Below are 22516 nucleotides of genomic sequence, written 5' to 3' on the forward strand. Positions count from 1 at the left end.
AGCTGAGGTAATTGTTTTCTGAAAAAATAGCCAGCTGCTGCACCAATACTACTTCACCTTTCACCAGCATTGATCTAACAACCTAAGCATGAAGGAAGGGACCTGAGTTACAATAACAGAATATTGTCTGCTTATCCCCTCAGATCAGTTAAATGGGCACTGAGAATTTTCCCATTTTGCAATCATTTTAGGATTTCATTAGAGATTAATGGGTCAAGGATGTCAAAGTACAGGTGGGACAAACAAGCCCATGCCTTCTCTATAGTTGAATATAGTAAAGTTTATTCAAAGTTTTTTTGCCATGAGGTGTTTGGAAAAGAGATGATAGCTTTCTTATCAAACCAGATAGTCTGTTAATTTAACATTGATACATTTTTCCTGTCCCAGTGGTTAAGTTCATGCAAAGCATGGTGTAGTTTTATTTTTGTTAAGCTATTTATACATATAGATCATTCTGTTTGTAATAATAAATGTAATACCATTAACAGAAATACTCACTCTCTACTCTCTATGAGAGGTTTACCATTTTGGTAAAGTCAATTCTCTGTGACATATGATGTTTGATAGAAATAACTGAATGAGTATATGTCCCATGGACATTATACTCAGCTGTGACTTTCAATCAAAAAAAAGAAACTTCTGTTTAAAGCACACAGTGTAGCTACCAGCACCAGAGCCTTAAAAGCAACCATACTGAGATGACTGGATCCAATTCATAATAAACACAGCCTAATGGCTGGACTGACAGCTGTAAATTCTTAATCAACCTCCGCAACTACTATATTTCCTAGAACAAAATGAATGACTCACATTTGAAATATGCACCCTTTCGCCAAAACAGGAAAGCCAGTTATGCTTGAATGGTACAAGTGTCCAAGCAATACTGGAGCTAGCTGCTAGTGGTACCATAAAGCCAGGAACAAAATATACCCATCAAAATGGACCATAAATTTGGATTAGCATAATAACTTTGTCTCTGCTTATTGAAACTGAAAACAAACGGACTGTGCAGTGATAAGGACCTTTCCCCAGAGCAGCTGCTGGCAGCAGTTTGATCAGTATTTAAATGTTTTTGGTATTTCTATTATGATGATGCTGATTATGTATAGCAAAGTGAAATATATTTTGCAGTGATAATTATGGTGAAACCATTTACTTAACTAGGTCCAGAAAATGTTCTTATCATGAAAAGCTGGCAAAAGGCCCTGAAAGATTTTAGTTACACCAGATGTAAATGAAATCCAGTGAACAACAGTTATTATTTATGGCATATGCATTTTCCACAGTAAAAAGAAAAAAAGAAATACAAAAGAATTTACTAAAGAAGGTTGCAGAAACCAATTACCAATTATATTTAAAAGTGCAATCCATCATACAGGCCTGAAAACATAACAATAATTACCTCTTTTAAAAGATTTGTTACCATGTTGAATAATTGTAATCAATTTACCATAATATTTATCATGAAAATATGAAGCATGCTTGACAGGTTCGTCTTTTTCCCCCCAGAGATGAAAGTTAAACCTTTTCTTGCACAGTGCATAACCATCCATATGCCACCATTGGACTACTTGGTTCTTTCAGAGTAAACAATGTGTAACCTAGGGTTAATTTGACTGTTTTAAACTGGCCCCTGTAGTCATTAGATTGATTAACCCAGATCTCCTGCAACACATTTTTTTTTTCTGTGTGGTAAGTAATGACAAAATATGTAGGGTATTTATCTCTTTAGAAATGCCTAAAGCTCCATATGGCCCGAATCAGTGCCTCCCAGACCAAACTGAGTGAATAACATATACAGGCAGACTATAAAGTTACTCATGACACATTCCTATTCTAAAATCTTCCGCAACTCACACGCAGGCAAATTAAATGTTCATTTTGTGGAGTTACACATGAACACTCTCAGACTTCACAGACAAAGCCAGTTATTTCTGAGATGTTCTGTAAAATGTGCCCTGCAATGTATAGTGAATATTTTCCTTTTTTGTTCAGTTTAGACTTTTCCCATGTTCAAAAATATCTTCATCTGTTTAAGACGTAGTTTAGGAGGAAGAGGAAGTGTATATTAACTGTACGGTTTGTGAGCTGAGAAAGTGTTTTGCTTTTGTATAGCATCTGGGGTGATGCTGGAGTTACTTCCAATTCAGTTGTCATAAACTGTAGCACACAATGTGACTGTCCGTTAGCCAGTAACATACAAGTATAACAGGAGGGGAGTAGCAAAGATAAATTGAGCTTCAATAGGATCTGCTGAGCACAGTACTGTAGCGCAGTGGTGGCATTTTTAAGGGGTTGTAGAGCTAGATTCAGGGTCAGTTAATTATTATTTTTCTCCCTTAATTGCTGTACTTATTAAAATACAGTTGTTTACCACATGTAAAATGTAATTATAGTGTCTAACCTGATTCATCTGTAACTGATTTTGCTACATTTTTAGTTAAGGCGTTTTTGTCATCTTTTCATTGAGAGAAATAAAAAAACAAACCTATAACCTTATTGCTCTCAGACTTACAAGTCTACTTTATTCTGTCTGTTAATCTGTTAGTCCATTCTAATTGAAATTGTTTTTGTCGTATCTTTAGGTCCCTAATGTGATATCATTAGGGACCTGTAAAGTAAGCCTTTTTTTCCTGCCAAGACACACCTACATAACATGATTGATTAGCCATGCCATATAATTACTGACTAGGAGCAGGGTGCAAACTGAATCTTTAGTTAGTTATAAAATAATTCTGAGCATGCCAGTTGTACCAACTCTGGTATAGGTTTAGGGAGGATAGAGCCTGCCTTTGCCCATCCAGCCAGTTATCATCTTTAAGGGGAGAGGGGAAAAAAAAGAATATGAGATAGAACATGAGAGGCCCATAGAGAGATTGTTTTACTGAATAGCTTAAGGTAATTAAATGACAACACTACTATTCCTTAACATAAGAAGCCTAGAGTTTATTGCAGATCTATCTTTCTGAATGACTAGGAAGACTATTTTTTTTAGATATATAAATTGTGCTCTCTGGAAACCTTGTGTACTATTGTACACTGAAAATTTTCCTAAGCACGGTGTACTGGAGTTACTCTACAGAGAAATACGACGTTTTGGGTAGCGGCACTTTATTAGCAGAGCAAGCCTGCCTGCCTCTCCCTCCCCCTTTCTCTCCAATACATTTAAATCTGACTACCATCTAGCTAGGTTAGCTAACCAGCTAATAAACACGGTTAATAGCTAGGCCTATGCTAATCTGGAAACGGTTTACAAAGAACGTGGCCAAATAATGTTAAATAATGAATTAGGATAAACTAACATTTCAGTGATAATATTTTAACAGTAATCTAGACAATAATGTAATGGTGACTATAGGCTAGCTATCTCCATCGTTAATAAGATACGCAGTTCTACTTGGCGCAGTGAAACGCAAAGCTGCGTGGACCTTTCTTTGTTGTTGCTTGGAATGTGTCCGCGCTGCTGTTTCGGCGCAGCTTTTGTCACAGTAATCTCTCTCGCACACGCTTGCATCTGTAGCCAGGAGCTGCTCCAGCTCAGGCATATGGAACCATTAGGAGACTTAAATTGAATTTACATCGTAGCTTAAGGAAATGCAGATACTACCTTCTGTCCAGGCCTTAAGTGTAGTGCCACAAACCATGTGCTTGCATACCTCTCCTTTCTGCTTTCAACTTGCAAGTATAAGTCATTCCTGTGGAGAGAGGTGATTGTGAAGATCAACTCTTGTTCTTTGGCATGGCTTCTGAAGCATGCTGTGTCACACTGCATCACCATACAGCCTGCAGCAGGATTCCAGAGGGATTCCTGGCCGACAGGCAACACGGCAGGCTCTGAGTAATCTCAGAATCCTGATCACTTCAGTCTGTGGTATCACAAGGTGGAACAAGATGCTCCGATCAGTCTTTCATCTCGCAGTGATGGCGAGGTAATAGAATATCTCACCATAGTGGAAAAAGCGATAAACCTGAGCTTGCAGGTCATACTCAATAGTCCATAAAGATGAATGAATGCTAAAGGTTGCTTTTGCTGAGTTTGAGCTTTGTTCATATTTGATACATTTTTATGATCTGACCTCTAATGTGAAGGTCACTTGTCAGTTTTGTTCTTTGGATTTTGGGTGATTCCGTGTTCATATTGCCTACAGGAAAATAGGTGAAGCCTCCTTTAATTGGCCCCAGTTTGTTTTAATAGTGATCCTAAATGTAGATTCATTACGGATTTGTTCTTTCACTAGGGATTCCTAGGATTAATTGTGGATTGTACTGCCATGAGCTCATTGATCTTCTGAAAGGTCTGAATCTCAGCTTTTTGATATAGTTGAAAATAATTATGTGCTTAATTGGCATTTCAGGTTGTAACTTAATTATAAAAAACTGAGTAAAAAATCAATATCAGTATAAAGATGAGACTATCATCAGTATGATAAATCATGATGAATCTTTATTTATATGTTTATCATTGTCTCTTTTTATTCTTTCACTTCCATCATGCAACTGTGGCGCCATCCAGTGGATGAACAACGCAATAAATCGTTTATATTGTAATGTGACTGCACTTCTAGCAATGCATGAAGCTAGATTGTATTAAATCTGGAATTCTTTTTTGTAGTAGTAGTTTTCCAGAGTGGATCAGTTCTTTCTATGACATTCCAATAGTGCTAATATTTGTGCAGCTGCAGATTCAAACAAGAAGTACATTTGTTTTTCTTTCAGGAAATCAGAATGGCACAGTCTAGTTGTCTTAACAAAGGGATAATGGAGATTAAAATGAGCTAATGGGTATTCCATAATGTCGTGTGTATTGGATGAGTGGATTGAAGTTTACAACACTTGTAAGCATTAATTTTGAATGGCATGAGCTGAAACATGTTCACCTTATAATAAATAAAATAACCTCTTGTTCATATTTGTTGAGTGTGGGCATCCTTGCTTTCTTTGAATTCTGTATTTTGTAGAGGCAAATGCATCAGAAGGCATGCAAAAAGCATGTGGTGGAAGTTCCTCATTTTCCTGGGATGTTGTTTTGACTCATGTTATCTCTATTCTACAGGTCTGTTCAGTTAAATGGTGAGCCCCTGGCCATGGTTGACAGTGACACATTCCCTGAGCTGAAACCACGGACACTAAGAGCAGGGCGAACAATAGCTATGCCACCCTTGTCCATCGGTTTCTACGTCATCAAGAACATCAATGCTTATGCCTGTCGTAGATAATATGCACTTGCTGACCTCGGACCTGTCAAGCACAATACAGCAGCCCCTCGTGGCTCCACCCTGCCTCGCCCTATTCTCTAACACCCCAGCACAGAAAGGACTGCCCTTCATGGAAGTAAGGGCTGCACTGAGGTCCTTTCAATGGCATTACTTTGTACTTGTTTTGCAAGACCAACTCAGTTTCTGGACAAGCATTGTTGTTTTTGCTTTCAGCTAAGGTCATGTCCCTTTGGGTTTTATGGCTTCATTTTTGGGGAGAATATCAGTGGAGTGCTTCTTTAATCAATACAAAGTCTTAAGTGTGTTTTGTCTAGACATCTTAGCATCATTGTTATGGTGGTCAACCTAAAATATAATCTAATCGAACTCCATATAAGATCCAAAAGTCAATGACCACACTAGCTAATACTGTGTGTATACATTTCTATACATTTACACAGTGGTGAGCTGTGGTAGACCGTCATGGTCTGTGTTGCTCTTCTTTTAAGAAACACTAAGCCAGCAGAAAAAGAAGGAGAGCTTAGCAGTGGGTAACTGGCCAAACACCTGGTCCATTTCCTCTTCTCTTTTTTGTGATAGTGTACATCAAAACTTAACATTTAAATCCTTGCCATCACAAATTATAGACTTTAGAAAGTCTTAAATCTTAAAATGCCCTTTATCCACCCTTTTAAAACTTAATATAGAATTACATATTTTTTCTTTTTTGTTTTCACTAACTATTTGGGGTTTCTGAATGGACAACCCTGAAATCAAGTCAGTGTCAGTGGTATAAAGATTATACAGTGGTATAAAGATTGAAAAATATCATGCAGTACATATAAGTGGATTTAAACTGAATAAACAAAAATGAAACTAAATTAAACATCAATGAAAACCTTTATCACACATAATATATTAAATTTATTTACAAAAAAGGAGAGTAGTATTTTTATTTTTTTTTATATTCAAGTAGGACAATCAACAAAGGGCACTCAGTCTGAGCTATGGATAATACAAATTGTGACAAAGAAATGTATTTGCCATTTGTGTGTAACTCAGGTAATGAGTGATCACCAGTCATGCAGTCAGGTTATAGCTATTCTCTTTTCAGGCTACAAACTATTGGTTCCCTTGTACATAATACACTCACACTGCTTTTTGCCATAGCACTGTAAGCCTGTGTTCCAAACAAGTTCCTCAATGTCAGGCTGTACATATATAGCTCTGTTAGAACTGTACCCAGTACTACCTTTGAGAGTTTATTGTATAGACATGTGTACAGTCAGTAATTTGTGCTGCTAGATATTTGGTGAATATTAAGCTTGATAAGTGGCAAACTATTTTGAACAGATCTGAAAAATTGTTCTGTGTACATAAGTTATCATAGATTTTTAGGTGTGTGCTTGTTCTTTTTATATTATTTATAGAAATATGTATTTGTATATATATTTTCCTGTTAAAGGAAAACATTTGATTGTTTAATTAATTGTTAATTGTTTATTGTTTATCAATCAATTATATGTTTTTTTCTGTGCAGTGTATGGCAGAGAAATGCAGTTTTAATAACTAATACAAAGGCACAGTGCTTGTCTACTCGTGTAATACAATGTTTTACACAGGATGGGATACATTTATGTTCATGTGCTTACAATCCAATGCTAAAGGTTCAACTGTATGTATAACTAATTATAAATCTGAAGGTGAGAGTTATAGGTTATATTGTGGAGTCTTTAAGACAATGTATTATATTTCATCATAATGAACAGCTGGATGCATACAGTATATATTGTGACAATCTCATAAGCACACTGTTAAATGCTATAAACCCCTTCTGAAAGTTTTGACTAGAACAAATTTTATGTGCTCTTTATTTTTTTTTTTATAAACTATTTTCTCTGAAGTGCATTTGATTGATAACTACACAAGGAATATGTAGCACACCAAACTAAATCATAGCACATCTTGGTTCACTGCAGTTTCTTCCACTTGAGAGTTTATCATATGTCAAATTCAGAAGCTGAAGTTGTAAAATCACAAAGGTTTTTCCTCTATGAATGTGTTTAAATGGTTTTCCTTTGAGTTGTAAATATTGTCTTCTTTACAAGAGCAAAATTCTATTGTGGGAAATGTCTGCAATTTAATATTTTTGTCTAAAAATATATTTACAGGAATAAAGTTATAACTGAAAAAAAGTTTGTTCCTGTACAAATAAATTAGTTTATCATCATTAATACAGCCTAGCAGAGCTTCTGTTCAGCAGGTGGTTGCCAAGAGTAATCTAATGCAGAATGCAGTGAGCTGACTTTGCCTCCATTCCTCTCTGACTGCTAGAATCTAAATCAGGAAATTGAATACTGCTGTATGCATTTGTTTATGAAACTTGCCCCATCCAGTAATGAAACACATTTAAGAGGTCTTGGCTGAGAATGATCTATTTTGCTGTATCATCAGCTATGACATTATTAATTTACTTATTCTTAGACAATGGTGAACAGGTGGTATAGAATCTGGGTAAGGATGTGTTCTGTCCAGCCAGATGGAACATGGGGTTGGAACACAGTGTTGCAGCATTGTTCATTAGTATGAAGTAAGACAAAAAAAGCGAAGTTGGTGGGGTATACCTGGGTCAGCTCAAACAAATGGCAAAAATAAAGAGTGACAGAAAGATCCAATAGAAAACCAGAGGAATGGAGCCTTATGTCACATCAGGCTGGTGGAATAGATCGACTGACAAGCCTTCAAAGAGCACTGGCTGCATCTCCAGCCTAGCACTGGAGAGATCACAAAGAGAAAGAGCCAGCCTGGCCAGCCAGGGGTTGCTGAGCGCACATCAGCAGATGTTCCCCTTCCCAGCAGCTGCAACCAGGCTTTGTTGTGGGATGGGAGAACATTGTGTTGTCAGGACAGTGTTGTGAAGCAGCCCATGATGGAAACCATTTGCAACCGAGCAAATCAGCATCCAAAAGAGGTTAGGAGCAATGGGAAATGGGACTGGGCATGTGCCAAGCTCCATGTCTGTCTTTTCAAAAAGGAACACAATTAAGTGGTAGCCCAGTTAGCGATGTTATGTGACCAAGAAGAATATCAGTCACTAGATGACGGCTTCCACTACTGTTACTCATGGCTGGAGTCATCGGAACATTTTTTATTAGTATAAGTATTTCATTTCTAACATAATATATCTTTGGCTTTTTTGCCATGTCTCCATTCTGTATTTTTTGCAGAGATCTCACACCTTAGAGGATATTTCAGGCCTTAAATAATACATAATGCAGATGGCTGAAATGGGTAATTATTTACATAAATATCATTGTGCTCTACTGTGAACTTAGGGAAACATGTCTCCATTTCACATATGGTTCATCTTAAATGAGTCAACTTGGTCCATTTATAAACACAGTCCTGGCTCATTCTCACTTGGGCTTGTTTGGTAAGGAGCCACAAGAACTGACATGACCCAGCGGCCCTTTATGAACATATTTTATCATTCAAAGATATTTATCTCCGTTTAAACCATGGAACATACTTCAAGGAAAGCTATTTTGAAAGATGAATAAACACCAACTTGAAAACATGAAAACATGCATAGTTTATAGGAAAATATTGAAGCTTCACAGAAAACTGATGAGGGAGAATTCAGCACAAGAATAAGAAAGCAATTCTCATAGAATCACAATGACAGACAAATACCCATAGATAAGAAATTACCTGCTGAACCTACCTCAAACTAGCAATCTTCATGTGTAAGCAAAAACATAGGGATCTATTATATGACTGAGCAAGGTATGCCAAAGATATTTTTTATTTTGTAACCTTTCTTAGCATGTAAAAAGTCAACGGAAAGTCACCAGTTTGAAATCTGACTGTTTGCCAGCATAATTTAAGATGAAGTGCCTTGTCTGTTGGAAAGAGTCAACATACCTTTGCGTGACTGTCCTGTGTTAGCCATGCAAACTGTAACCAAATCCAGCGTGAAACTGTTTAGATTTTTGGACCCATTTGGAGTATTCGGAGCCATTTGCCTCTAAGTCAGGATGGTGGATTTCATGTTTACACTATGTATACAGTAGTCATCTTATATGAATTTTGCCTTTTCAGGGCTAAATAGATTAGGTACTGTCTTAACAATATTACATTTCTACCATTGGGACTGACAAAACTGAGGGTCACAAAACAAAATAATTTTTTTTAACAATGAGGTATATCCCCCCAAAAAAAAAAAAAAAAAAAAGATTCTGAAAGCCAAAATCAATTTGCCCACCATTTGAATACCAATAATTTAGTAGTCTAAATTATTAAACTAAAGGACACATTAATTTGATTCTAAATTTAACCATATTATTTATATTACACTGTTATGTCTGATTGAATGTGCACAGATTACATTTAATCATATATTAAAACAATTATGCACTAGCCAACATTGGTGAGTTTCCACTACTACATTTGAAAAATAATACAACTGGTTCTCTCTCTCTCTCTCTCTCTCTCTCTCTCTCTCTCTCTCTCTCTCTCTCTCTCTCTCTCTCTCTCTCTCTCTCTGTGTGTGTATGTGTGTGCTATCAGATTTTATCAGACTTGTATGTAAGTGGTGCCATTCAATAAATAATTATTAATTATTGATTCTGAATATATGTTGGTGTTAGTGAGAAGCCACTTGGCTTAATGGTGCATAAACAGGTTTTAAATTCTATTGGTTTTGTATAATATATAGTTTTTTTTTAATGTTTCATGGCTTTTAAGTATATTCAAATGAAACAGAATATATTGATTGGATTTTACAGTAAACAATGGTGTTTTTTTGCTAGCATATTGCTTTGTTGTTGTTGTTGTTGTTTTTTTTTTTAGAAAATATTGTTGACCTGGTTCAGAAATTGGTTTCCTCTAAAAGATAATGGTTTAATGGTTTTGGTGGTATATGTATTGAATTGTTTTTATATTAGTTGTTTAACATTATTTAAAATATATTACTGTGGCCAAAAAAGTTCAAATTTGTAGAAAGGAAATGATGACCATTCTATTTGCTTGCAAATTAAGCATGAACTAAAAAAATATATAAATAATGTGTCTGGGAAATAAATTGTACCCCTCAAAAAGAGGAGTTAAATATTAAGTGAAAGAAATATATGTAAATATGTGAAGAAAAAAACTATCAAATTGGGGGATTGTACATGCCACTTGCACTGGCAATTACAACAATCAATTGTCCATAGGTATATTGTTTGGTATAAATGAAAAAAAAAAACTAATAAAATAAAATAAAATTAGACTTACTTCATACAGGGGTCAAAAATGAGATATACATGATAGATATATGAAATCGAACTTGTATAATCTAAATAGATACAAGAGTTCAAAAGCATCTGTTTTTTCAAGTGGACCTCTACACTAATAATGGACTCAGTGATGCCAAAAAGTTTCAAAAGTGTGGCTAGGAAATCTGCTAATTACAGCCCATAAAAGTAGTTACATATTAGTGAAATGCCACATTCAATCAAAATTTAATATACAATTGTGGAAATTGTCCAATCTTTGTGGTCACAATAAACATTTGCATTAAAACTCAAAAGCCATTTACAAGGCCTTTATAGAGCTATTCTGTTAGTGTGGCTGAGAAAACTAAAACTTCTGCTGCTCAATTTAGGGGCCAAGACAAACCTATTGTATGTGACCGTTATGGTCATTCGCATTATCTCTTAAAAACATCAACTAGGCCTCTGTACCAAATAGATCTATTGAGGCCTTGAGCTCAGTTATGGAGTTTATGTCCAACTAGCGGAAGTGACAAAAGGATAATTCCTCCAATTGTATTTTACATTTTGATTGTTTTTGGTATTTTCATAATATGCTACCCTCATTTTGAGGCGTTTGGATCTACAGGGTTTTTTTTGCACACAGTTGTGTGACACTATATCATGGCTTTTCGGGGTTACAAAAATTAACCTCCATGTGAAAAAACTGGCATTACCCAGCCCATGTAGCGGAAAAGACGAAGGGTATCCATGGCTATAACCGGGCTCTTTGTACTTTTTCCACCGTACATTTTGCATCGGTAATAAGCTACAGCAGTCACATGACATCACATATTACGGAAGTAGTCATACTGCTAGAAAGTTTTAACCGAGCGAGGTTTGTGAACTGCTGTAGGGGTATCCTTGTTTCTCAGCGAGTTAATCATGTGGAATGTTAACTAGAGGAATACAGAGAAGCTCGGGTGGTTTTACAGACAGCAACAGACGTAAGTTTTGTTTGTTTCTACCGATTAGCGTAGTTAAAGGGCATAGCAGAGTTCCGACTAAAATTAACATCTGCACTGTAACTAAAGTGACAGCAGGCTGTTAGCTAACCTATCGTAATTTGAGTGTACGACACACTTGTAAAGTGTATAGCACGGCCGAGAATTCACTGAATGTCATTCATTTATTTAACTTAATAATGTTTTATTACCCGTATACATAGCAGATGATAAAGCTTCAATTTTTGGTATGGTTAAGTGATTTCATAACTATACCATGAAAAGGTCAAGCTCAGACCTAAGATTCGCATGTGACGTTGGTCACATTTTCTGTCTCTGGGGTTGAATGTGCCGCTTTTTATCTCCTACAGAAAGCATTCCATTTGAAACGCTCTGTGATTGCCTGACTGTGGACAATTATATATGGGCAAGACTTTGAAGATGTTTTTCATAACGCTGATGACAAATTTGTTTTTAGATGAAGTGTCTTCTAGTGGCCACCGAGAGTGCAGAAGTCCTATTCTACTGGACTGACACTGAGTTTGAGCTGAATATTCAGGAACAATATGGGGGTTCTCAAGAGGAGGGGGGAAGAGTAAGAGTGATTTAATTATTGATGTGCAAATGCATTTACAACATTTCACTATAATGAGGACATGTCCTTATAGATGCTAAATATTGCAGATATTGCTTTTTTTGCCCTGAGGGTTTGGTTATTTTTTATTAATGTATACACAGCTGCCAGCATTTGAAGACAGCATCAACACATTGTTTGCTCCAATCATCATCTCCTGCAGTTCCATGGTTGACAGACTAGGGGACAGCTACACCTCTTTCATCACGGAGAACAATCATATCTATGTGCTACATCAGGTGGGCCACTCTAATTCAATAGTAATTGATGGCGGAATGCAGTCAGCTGACTTTGCCTTATTAGACTGCATTCCATTGTTCTTTTGTTACGGATGCTAACTGTTTTGCATTGATTTTAGAAAAAATGAGTTTTCAGGTAGCAGTAGAATGTAGTATTAGTAGTAGTATATCAGACCACTGAGGCCAGTTTTGTGGAGTGCTGTGATGACCTCTGGTCCAAAGTAACAGTCCTTAACCCAGCAGCGGATGTAGGGCCAATACTAAGTCACTGTCTGCTTACCACAGTTTGAAGAATGCCTGTACATTGCTGTGAATGGGGATGGGGAGGAGAGTGAGGAGGACCTAAAGAGGAAAATCTATGTGATGAATAAGCTTACTAAGATCTTGTTTGGGATGGTGACCCTCAGCCCTCTGTTAAGGAAAGAGTAAGAAATGCACACTTGTTACTGTTCGTTTGACACTCATGTTTCAGTATAACCATCATGTTATACTTCAAAATACTTTGTGCTTTAACTGATGTGCTTTTGCTCTAGAAAAAGTGGAGAGTTGTTCCAGATTTTAAATGTTTTAATAAATGTTCAGGACAACAATAAGTTGGCAGTGTTAAACTCACTCTTCCTCTGAAAATATAGGAGGAACCATCACATTCATCAGATTGTACTTTTTCTTCATAATGTTCTGTTTACTAGATTGCGTCCTCAAGACACTGCGCAAAGAAACCGCATATGGAAGAAACTGCGGAGTCTCCTTGAGACGTACAGCCGCCTGCGAGAACACGACCAGAGCTTTCTAGTCGAGGTCCCCTGTGTTCTTTTATGACACTGCAAAATGCATAGTAACAAGTTTTGTTTCAATGTAACAAACTGAATCATAGACACTTTTTTTTCTTTGGAACCATGCAGTATGTTTTGCCTGTCTTCCAACAGGCAGTGGAGAGGTTGATCCACCCAACGCTGTGTGAGCAGTGCATAGAGTTTCTGGAGCGGAAGCTGGTGCAGCAGATCAACAGCAGTGTGGAGAGAGCAGGAGAAGAGGTGCTACATGCCTTCATACTGGTTCACACCAAACTGTTGGCCTTCTACTCCAGGTACTGCATGGCTGAGGCTCATAGAAGGTCGAATCATCCCAGGTTCCCAGAGGGCAGCTTGGGAACAGATGTGTTTAAATGAACTTGCCGAGTTGTACACTGTGTGTCCATCCTGCACAGCCGTAACGCCAGCACTCTTGCCTCCTCGGACCTGCTTGCACTTATCGTCATGCTGCAGGACATCTGTCCCAGCAGCTTCCTTGATGACACGACCCCAGAGGTGGGATGTCTGCCAGTCATATTCAGGCATTGTACAGTGTTCATACTTTTTAATTCATTTTAATCTACTTTATGTTGTGTTTAGGAGCTGGAGAGTACTTCAGCACCAGATGTTTTCTACACTCCAGAGCCGTCCCCCACTGACCAAGACTCAGGTGAATTACATTTCAACATTTCTTTGCATTTTGACTTTAAATATTCTGAAACCCCTGATTTTAAATTCAATGATCACTATGATTTTAAAGTTATCAGTCACTAAAGGACTTAGGAAACTGTTTTCAACTCTAATGCATAGGACGACTAAGCAGTGATAGTCCCCCTGTCTTCCAGTTTGTGGATCCTGACATTCAGGTTAGCCATCTGTACTACATCCCACCCTTGAGACTCTGTTGACCTCAGGATTCAATAACCACTGTAATCTTAATATGTTTGAAGGTCAGAGACATGTTTCTATACATCACTGGTCTTTCCCCACAGTTTTAAGCTTTGTTTGACTTTAGATGGCAGAGGACAGTCTGCAGATGCTTAAAGTGCCAGCCCCTGACCCTATGACCCCATCCAGAGTATTCCTGGAAGCAACACTGAAGGAAGGCTTCTTTCCCATGATGCCCCATTCTATGTACTGTTTACCTCTGTGGCCTAGTATTACCCTAGTTCTGTTGACCAAGGTGACTGTCTTATTTTTATTAATAAGAGTTGGGTTTGAACAGTAGTTTAATTCAATTTGTCCTCAAAATTGAAATATTGTGGAAAAAAAGTGTCACTGTTTTGTTTTTGATCATTTATACCTACTTTATTGTCTTGTTTAGTATGCATGCCTTTTAAAACATTTTATAGTAATGTTGTGAATGTGAAGCATACTTGTATTTTTACAGAAATTGACAAGATGTGTAGTTTGTGGTGCTTGGTGAAATAGTTCATTTATGTGCTTCACTGAACTTCATTTTTGACTAGGGATAGTGTAATAAAATGTTAATTCACAAGGTGGCAGCACCTTCTTAGAACTGTTATTCATTTACATGTATAACAAATCTAGAGAAATACTGTATGATGTCTGTATACACATTGGAATATGGTTTCAATATAACCTTTTTTTAAAATTGCAATGGAATTTCATTGCGTATAGCATTCTGGGTCTGTATAATATCCTTCAACACTTTGGATGTTTATATATTGTAGGGAGTTGCCACACTGTTCTTTGTTTGTTTGCATGTCTAATCAGGTCCCTAACAGTCACGTGGCCGTGTCAGTGTGTGGATATCTGGAGGTCATTACTAAGCTGGAAAAGAGGTTGAGTGAGGGGTTGCAGGGGGCAGCAGCCTCACGGGGTCAACCCCCAATCCATGAGCTCCGCAACAAACTGGACAGGTTCATCCGCTTCCTTGCCAGCATGGATATCCAGGTCAGAGGCACTAGAATAGACTTTAGGTCAAGTGTACAGAGACAAACCTTCAGACTTTATTCTGGTGTTGGAAGTTATAAGCTTCTTCAACTTTAATGGTTCAGCCTTGTATGTTTTAATCTAATCATGTTATCTTTTTCCTAATCAGACCTCCCATCTGCAGAACGTCTGGACAGAGTTCAAAAACAAGGCGTTCAGTAGATCAGGACCTGGCCTCACCAGAGCGTGAGTACTCTTTGTACTGGGGTACAACCCCTGTAAGACCCCTGACCTTATGGTGCCCATGGGCATGAGTGTGACCTTAGTGACCTTAGTGAAGTCAGTGCACGCCCCCCAAAAAGCATACGTTCCAGTGATGCGTGCTTGTGGCTTGTGTCACAGGCTGGTGCCCTCGTGTCGGAGCCTGAGGATTCAGCTGTGTGCCGTGTTCCGGCAGTGTTTTGTAGCGGAGTGTGTGGGTGGATCCCAGCGACTGGCTCCTACACTTCAGGAGCGAGCGCTGTGCATGGTGCAGTATGTCTGAGTCTCGCTCTTTTGTAACGCAGATGTACATAGCAGATGTTGTAGCATACGTTTGCATGGGACTCTGGGTCAGCAGCCTTTCACCTCTGCTCTAGAGAGAAGCTGATGGACTGGAAGGACTTTCTGCTGGTGAAGAGCAGGCGAAATATCACCATGGTGTCATATCCTTGCTTCCAGCTGCACTCTGTCTGTCTGGTAGATCAGATTTTATTAGCTGAAACTTTGAATGATCCCTTTCCTCAAGTACTTCTATGCCACTTAATGCTTGTATTTCAATTCTTCTGTAGTGTTTTTCATGTTTGCTGGTTTATTCTGCATGATGGGGCTTTTTGTTTAGATTTTTATCACTGAGATGCATTTACTTTAACCATTCTTTTACTTACCTGGAGGAGTTCCCTGGTCTTGTGCATTTCATTTATGTGGACCGCAGTACAGGACAAATGATTGCCCCATCTCTGCACATGACTGACCATGCGGCCTCTGAGCTCGGCAAGGGCCCCCTGGCATACTTTATTAAAAACAAGGTTTGTTTCAAGTACACCATGAATTGTATACTTGATGATGTATGGACTTAATAGAACATATAGAGAGGTTGCAAGTTCTGAACAACATTTCCTGGCCATAGTGTTGGTGATTTTCTCCTCCATAGGTGAGGGACTTCGTTGCAACCACACGGCGGTATTTGCAGAAAGGCTACACCACGGTGACTCTGCGTGATGGAGACTATTATTTCTGCTACTTCCTCTGGTTTGAGAATGAGACGGTATGTGTAGACATTTTCATATTTGGTATATCCGTCTGTTTCTCAGAGGCAATGCAGAGGAACAGCAGAGGCTGAACTGTCAGTCCCATCTTAAAAATTTGAATGTTTCTACACTACACTCATTGTTACCACAGAGCACATGTTTGCTTGTCATTGGCAGGGTTACAAGCTGGAGGTCATAGATATACCCAGTCTTCCTGATGATTCCGCCCCTATAGGAATGCTGGCCTACAATTATTACAGGTGATATTATCAATTACATTATTTTGATGTGGGGCAATTTAAACTTTCAGTTGCTCTCACTTTTTCAAACAAATCAAGTCAGAACACATTGATAAAAAGTACACTTTCTAGGAGAAGAAAATGCAGCACAGCAGTCTGTGTATAAATACACGGCCAAATTCAATCAGTTTAAATCAGCGTTGTCTATTAACGGAACATTTAAATCATGAGGAGATTTTCCTGCTTTTTAAAATTTTAAAGCTGAGTTTGAAGAACCATTATAATCAAAACACCTGTTTTTGGCAAAGGGCTGATCTTCAACCTCTCTGACCCCAAAGGTTTAGGGAAATGACAATCTGTGTGACTTAGTCAAATGTCTTCTCTGTGGTCCCATAGTAAGCTGCTGCGGTTCTACAGTAAGAACTATCACAGTGAGGTGGTGAAGTGCTTCGAGCTACTGACTGTACACCTCGGGGTCATCCCCACCGAATACATCCTGCAGCATTGTAGCCAGCTGGCACGCAAGATGTGGGAGCCCTCCCGGATCCCCCTCTTGTGAGCATCTCACTGGGCCTGCCCTGGACCAGTTCCTCTCACCCCCTCCACTAGGAGGTGCACCAAGACCCCACTCAGACTGACTTCAATCTCTAACTGAAAATTATGCACTGATGGGCTTTTACAACACTGTGCATTTTGCAGTCTAACATTCTTTGCTGTGTTGTGTATATTATGATAAATGATGGCCCTTGTTTCTGAACTGTTTTTAGAGAATTATGACCAAATGGTATAAAAAAGACACCTTTTGGCTTTGAGCGAGGCCAAGATTTGAAGGCACTGTCCTGAATGTTTGTATCAACGCTTCTTAAATACAGTGGCCCACAGTTCTCACGCATTGTACTCATTTCTGCTCCTACTTTTACTGTTTGTTGCTGTAACGGAAATTGTTCTATTTAAACACTTACCAGGGTTTTCTTTTTTTTTTTTTCTTTTTTTTTTTTTTTTGAAAAAAAGTTTCATAAGCACAGTTTAAATCCTCCTTTTGGACATATTCATCTCTAACATTATAATATTACTAATAAAATATGTATGACCTCATACTAAAATCTACAATGAAAATCACATTTCTTACTCAAAGTAGGGAATAAAATTAACTCGAAGTCCTCTAAGGCCCGTCAAAGAATCCATACCTTGCACCTTTATGACTGATATTGTTAATGAAATTTGACACTTTATTGCAGAATTGAGTGCCTTAAAATATTGATTATGAAGACTTTTTTTTTTTCACTCCAAATTTTTGTATTTGTAAGCATCAGTGTTTGTCTAAATAAACTTGTGTAACAGTGAATCATTGGCAACTATTTTGCATCCTTTGGGGTGGGGCTGGCTAATATGGAATTAAGTAGAAATTCACACTGAGAATCTGTTACTGAGTGTTATTTCAGCTATAAATTTGTAATATATATTATACATTTGTAGACAGGCAAGTGTGCTGCTCCTAACACTTAATGTTGATTTTTTTTTTTTCTCTCTTGCCTTTGAAACCCAACCTCTCACTTGTTCTTAATGGTTCTAATAATCGTCCTATTACTAAGAATAGGAGTATGATTTGAGCAGAGCACAGTCGACAAGCACCAAGAGGTCATCAGAGCACACCTGTGAGGTCATGCAAGACCCTAGCCTTAACTAGCTCCTGCAGTAAGCTGCTCTCGGTGGTGACATCATGCACCACTTGACTCATCATTGTGTCCATGCGGAGAGCCTCGTAGTAGTGCAGACGGGCTCCAGGCTGTTGGAGGTCATAGCCGAAACCTGCCAGACTCACCTCATCGCACAGCTGCAGGGCCAGGACCACGCCGATGAGCCCTAGGGTTGGCACCGTCTAGAACAAACACAGCACAGTGCTTGGTGTAGCAACCACTCTTTCCGTTCTTCTGGTTCTTTCACTGTGATGTCATGTACCATCTGTGGTAATGTGCCTTACCTTCCTCTGTTGTTTGTTGTAAGTTAGGAGCAGATGCCATGTCCTATTTAGTATTTCAGGGTTCGTGATGCGAAAGTTTCCTGGAGGAAGTGGAATCTCATTCACCACATTCTTCCAGAACCACAGTTTAGACCACCAACTCTAAAGAGAGAAAGATGAGTGTGAATATTTTGCTTTTGTTTTTTATGTGTGTTGACATCAATATCATAAGACTAAGAATAAAGTACTGAAGCAGGCTAAGAATGAGGAGATATTCACCAAAGGCTCATTTGTCACAACAGAGAGAAGCCACTCTAAATCCAGCCTCTTGAACACCACTAAAGCTATTATTTCAGTGTTGTGGTATTCCTGATTAAGGATGGGCGCTCCTTCTGGATACACCAGTCGAATGGTGGTTCTTGAGCCGGCATCTTTTTCAAACCCAAATACTGGAGCATTGTTCATCCTAAAAGTACAGAGATGACAAACCTTGTTTAGATGATTAATTTATATTTGTTCTTTTTTTTTAAATGTAAAGTTTCATGAGCTAGTGACATAATTATCATGCACAATGTTTTAAAAATTAGAATAAGTAAACAAATGAATTATTTATATTAATCTCGTCATTCATTCAGATGGAATTGGTTTTATGGTAAAAATGTTTCATACATCATAATTTATACTAGCTTGTAATTATTACTTTACTGTTTGCAGTTATATATCAAGAAAGAGCTTTGTTTTAAATTTGAACTAACCTGATGATGATGTCATATTTATCAATATGGTCTCCAAGATGTTTACCACGTAATATTCCACCGCTCCCAACCACAATGCACCTCCTGCATCTGTCTGGGGAAAAAGGCAGCCCGGAGAGGGGCAGAGCACTAAGGGTGTGGGCAAGCATTTCTTCACTGCCCTGGAGGCCGAGTGGAGGGGCCAGGTCCCAACCTCCTGTTGCATTTTGCAGGAACACAGGGATTTCCAACAGGCTGCGAAAACCAGGCATCTTCTTCAGCCTAGCCACCGCCCAGCCGCTGTTGCATGTCCGGGCCAGCATGGCGGCAGAGTGCTTCAACACATCCTGGAGTGGAACAGGAGTGGGATTATTGGTATTATTACCAGAATTCACATCATAAATTTAATATTGATGTAGTTTGAGTAAATTTAGGACTCTGCCCTCCCATTTAACGTAGATTTTAATTGAATTTTTTAGAACACCAGTAAAGTATGTACGACTGTATGTAGGACTGTAAGACTCCCTAGACTAATCCCTCTTTGCCTAACTTATTTGCATATTATTTGATAATATTTATTTATGCAAAAGTGACTGAAAGCATCAGCATTAAATGTTAAATTAGAGATATGCTCAAAGAGAGATATGCTCAAAGTTTGCTGGCCTCGTCTGTAGAGCCATCACTCCAGATGGGGTGCTGAACAGGCAGATATGCAGGAACCAAAAGTGCTGAATAAGAAGCAAAGAGCAGGACCAGGCTCAGAGCAAGGTTCTTCTTCCTGTATGGACAGAGATAGCACATGACAACACTGACACACCTTCAGTAGTCTGACAGGGTTTCAAAATTTCACCTCCATCAGGTGATTCACAAAATTTTGCCTATGGCAAACACATGTGCTGACGTGTCATTGGTGCAGACTGTGGATGAACACACGGGCTGAGGAAGAATTCCCTGGGCTCTGGCCTCCCGGAAGCAGCTGGCGAGCTCTCAATGCTGCCTGCTTCTGCTAGCAGTGGACCGCTGCCCTCCTCATGGTCCTCCACACACAGGTGCTGGAAAATCCCCATTCCACCACAGGATTCTATGGAACTCACAACTGGGCTTGAGCATTCCTCCTGTACTCAGTATGGAAACAACAAAACCATTTCCACAGTCAGCCTGGATGCATATCAACACCCACTCAAAATGTTACCTGCCAATTTCCTTTCTTATGGGGAACGACAGAGAAAACCACATTTCCAGATAGACTTGTGTGCTTACCTTTTTTGGATGCAGGTTTTTATTCTTGGCCTGAAAGAGCAGTCATAGTTGAACAGGGTAGAGTAGCAGTGTCAGTTCTAGCTAGCAGTTACATGAGAATGTTGTTTATCACTGACTGCTCCTTGGCAGTCATGGTTAATGATTCACCTGTCTCTGGGGGACCTTTTGTACAATAATATACTATCTACTAGATATCTTGTACATACCATAAGGAATGTTCACTCATTTTAAATCTATCAGTATTTCAGGTTTTATATTTTGTTAGTTTTAATGAAATCAAGTTCAAAGAGGTTTTATTGTCATTTCAGCTATATACAAATTCACAACAAAAACTAGACAATGTTCCTCCAGGGCCATGGTGCAACACAAAAACAACAGTGCAACAGACAACATGCTACACAAGTGCAAACAGTCCAATATAGTGCAAAAATGTCATTAAATAAACATTAAATAAACAGTAATAAATACAGGACAGGACAAATACAAAATTAGTAAACAGTGCAATTATTTAGTACAGTACACAGTACTGGGCATATGTAAAGCGAGTTGTGCATAGGAATCAGTGATATGCTACCCTGAACATAGCAGTCACCGGTAGCAGCCAGAACAGTTCAGAGTACAGTGCTGGTTTAGTACAGTACTCTAGCAGCAAGTAGGATAATGTGCAAGACTGCAACAGGAGTGCATAGTTTATTTGTGTGAGGTTTGACTTCAGCACTAGTCTGATGCAAAACAATGTGTGAGTGTGTGTATAGGTATGTATGTATGTACATATGTATGTGCGTGTGTGTGTGTGTGTGAGTGACTGTGTATAAGCATGTATAAAAGTGCCCATTTTGGAATCTGAATTGGAATTGGAGTTAGCCAGAGTTCAGGAGTCTTATGGCTTCTGGGAAGAAGCTGTTGCACAGTCTGGACGTGCGGGACTGGATGCTGCGGTACCTTCTTCCAGATGGCAAAAGGGTGAACAGTTCATGTGAGGGGTGTGTGGGGTCTTTCACAATGTTGGTGGCTTTCCGGATGCAGCGCGTTATGTACATGTTCGTGATGGAGGGAAGCGAGACCCCAATGATCTTCTCAGCTGTTCCCACTATTCTCTGGAGGGTCTTGCGGTTAAAGGCGGTGCAGTTCCCAAACCAGGTAATGATGCAGCTGCTCAGGATGTTCTCTACAGTACCTCTGTAGAAGATAGTGAGGATGGGTGATGGGAGATGGGCTTCCCTCAGCTTCCGAAGGAAGTAAAGACGTTGCTGGGCTCTCTTGGTGATGGAACTGGTGTTCAGGGTCCAGGTGAGGTTCTCTGCTATGTGAACATCAAGGAACTTGATGTTCTTGACGATCTCCACTGAGGAGCCAGTGATGGCAAGTGGGGAGTGATTTCACCTTGCTCTCCTGAAGTCAACAACCATTTCTTTTGTCTTGTCAACATTCAGATACAGGTTGTTGACCTTACACCAGCTCACCAGTTCTCGCACCTCCTCTCTATATGCTGACTCATTGTCTTTGTTGATGAGACCCACCACGGTCGTGTCATTAGCAAACTTGATGATGTGATTCGAACTGTGCATCGCTGCACAGTCATGGGTCAGCAGTGTGAACAGCAGAGGGCTGAGTACGCTGCCCTGGGGAGCACCAGTACTCAGTGTGGTGGTGTTGGAAGTGCTGCTCCCAATCCGGACTGACTGAGGTCTAACAGTCAAGAAATCCAGGATCCAGTTGCAGAGGGAGGTGTTCAAGCCCAGTAAGCTCAACTTTCCAATCAGATGCTGAGGAACAATGGTGTTGAATGCTGAACTGAAGTCTATGAATAGCATTCTTACATAGGTGCCCTTTTTATCCAGATGTGTGAGTGCCAGATGAAGTGTAGTAGAGATGGCATCATCTGTAGAGCGGTTGGAGCGGTATGTGAACTGCAGGGGGTCCAGAAAAGGGGGAAGCTGGGTCTTGATGTGTCTCATGACGAGTCTCTCGAAGCACTTCAAGATGATGGATTTGAGTGCGATGGGACAGTAGTCATTGAGACAAGACACCGTGGGCTTCT

General features: G+C 39.1%; 3 protein-coding genes across 4 annotated transcripts in view; 2 read left to right on the plus strand and 1 right to left on the minus strand.

The window, feature by feature from the left end:
* The window catches only part of hpse2 (heparanase 2), a 48044-nt gene extending 42780 nt beyond the window's left edge, over positions 1 to 5264 (plus strand). Inside the window, exon 12 of the mRNA XM_027023732.1 lies at positions 5054 to 5264. Coding sequence (XP_026879533.1) covers positions 5054 to 5216 — 163 coding nt within the window. The 3' untranslated portion in view covers positions 5217 to 5264. The remainder of the gene's footprint in view (positions 1 to 5053) is intronic.
* A 6043-nt stretch (positions 5265 to 11307) lies between these two features.
* Positions 11308 to 17866, plus strand: hps1 (HPS1 biogenesis of lysosomal organelles complex 3 subunit 1). Of its 2 annotated transcripts, XM_027024529.2 has the most exons (18): positions 11308 to 11436; positions 11912 to 12028; positions 12172 to 12306; positions 12592 to 12731; positions 12996 to 13104; positions 13233 to 13393; positions 13514 to 13613; positions 13698 to 13767; positions 13908 to 13963; positions 14113 to 14280; positions 14835 to 15014; positions 15163 to 15239; positions 15396 to 15527; positions 15632 to 15697; positions 15916 to 16060; positions 16186 to 16299; positions 16460 to 16542; positions 16918 to 17866. In XM_027024529.2, the coding sequence occupies exons 2-18, from the start codon at positions 11912 to 11914 to the stop codon at positions 17078 to 17080; spliced, it is 2016 nt and encodes a 671-aa protein (XP_026880330.1). In that variant the 5' UTR covers positions 11308 to 11436; the 3' UTR covers positions 17081 to 17866. The 2 variants fall into 2 exon arrangements, with proteins under 2 accessions (XP_026880330.1, XP_026880412.1); XM_027024611.2 differs by lacking the exons at positions 11308 to 11436; positions 11912 to 12028; positions 12592 to 12731 and having other exon boundaries at positions 12191 to 12306.
* st3gal7 (ST3 beta-galactoside alpha-2,3-sialyltransferase 7) lies at positions 17471 to 20560 on the minus strand. Its single transcript, XM_027024730.2, has 7 exons — positions 20476 to 20560; positions 20149 to 20330; positions 19879 to 19993; positions 19237 to 19562; positions 18761 to 18947; positions 18503 to 18643; positions 17471 to 18400 (listed from the first exon to the last, which is right to left on the minus strand). Exons 2-7 carry the CDS (start codon positions 20280 to 20282, stop codon positions 18164 to 18166), a joined length of 1140 nt encoding a protein of 379 aa, XP_026880531.2. The 5' UTR covers positions 20283 to 20330; positions 20476 to 20560; the 3' UTR covers positions 17471 to 18163.
* Positions 20561 to 22516: the final 1956 nt, after the last annotated feature.

Source organism: Electrophorus electricus, chromosome 11 (genome assembly GCF_013358815.1).
Source record: "Electrophorus electricus isolate fEleEle1 chromosome 11, fEleEle1.pri, whole genome shotgun sequence".
Taxonomy (NCBI): domain Eukaryota; kingdom Metazoa; phylum Chordata; class Actinopteri; order Gymnotiformes; family Gymnotidae; genus Electrophorus; species Electrophorus electricus.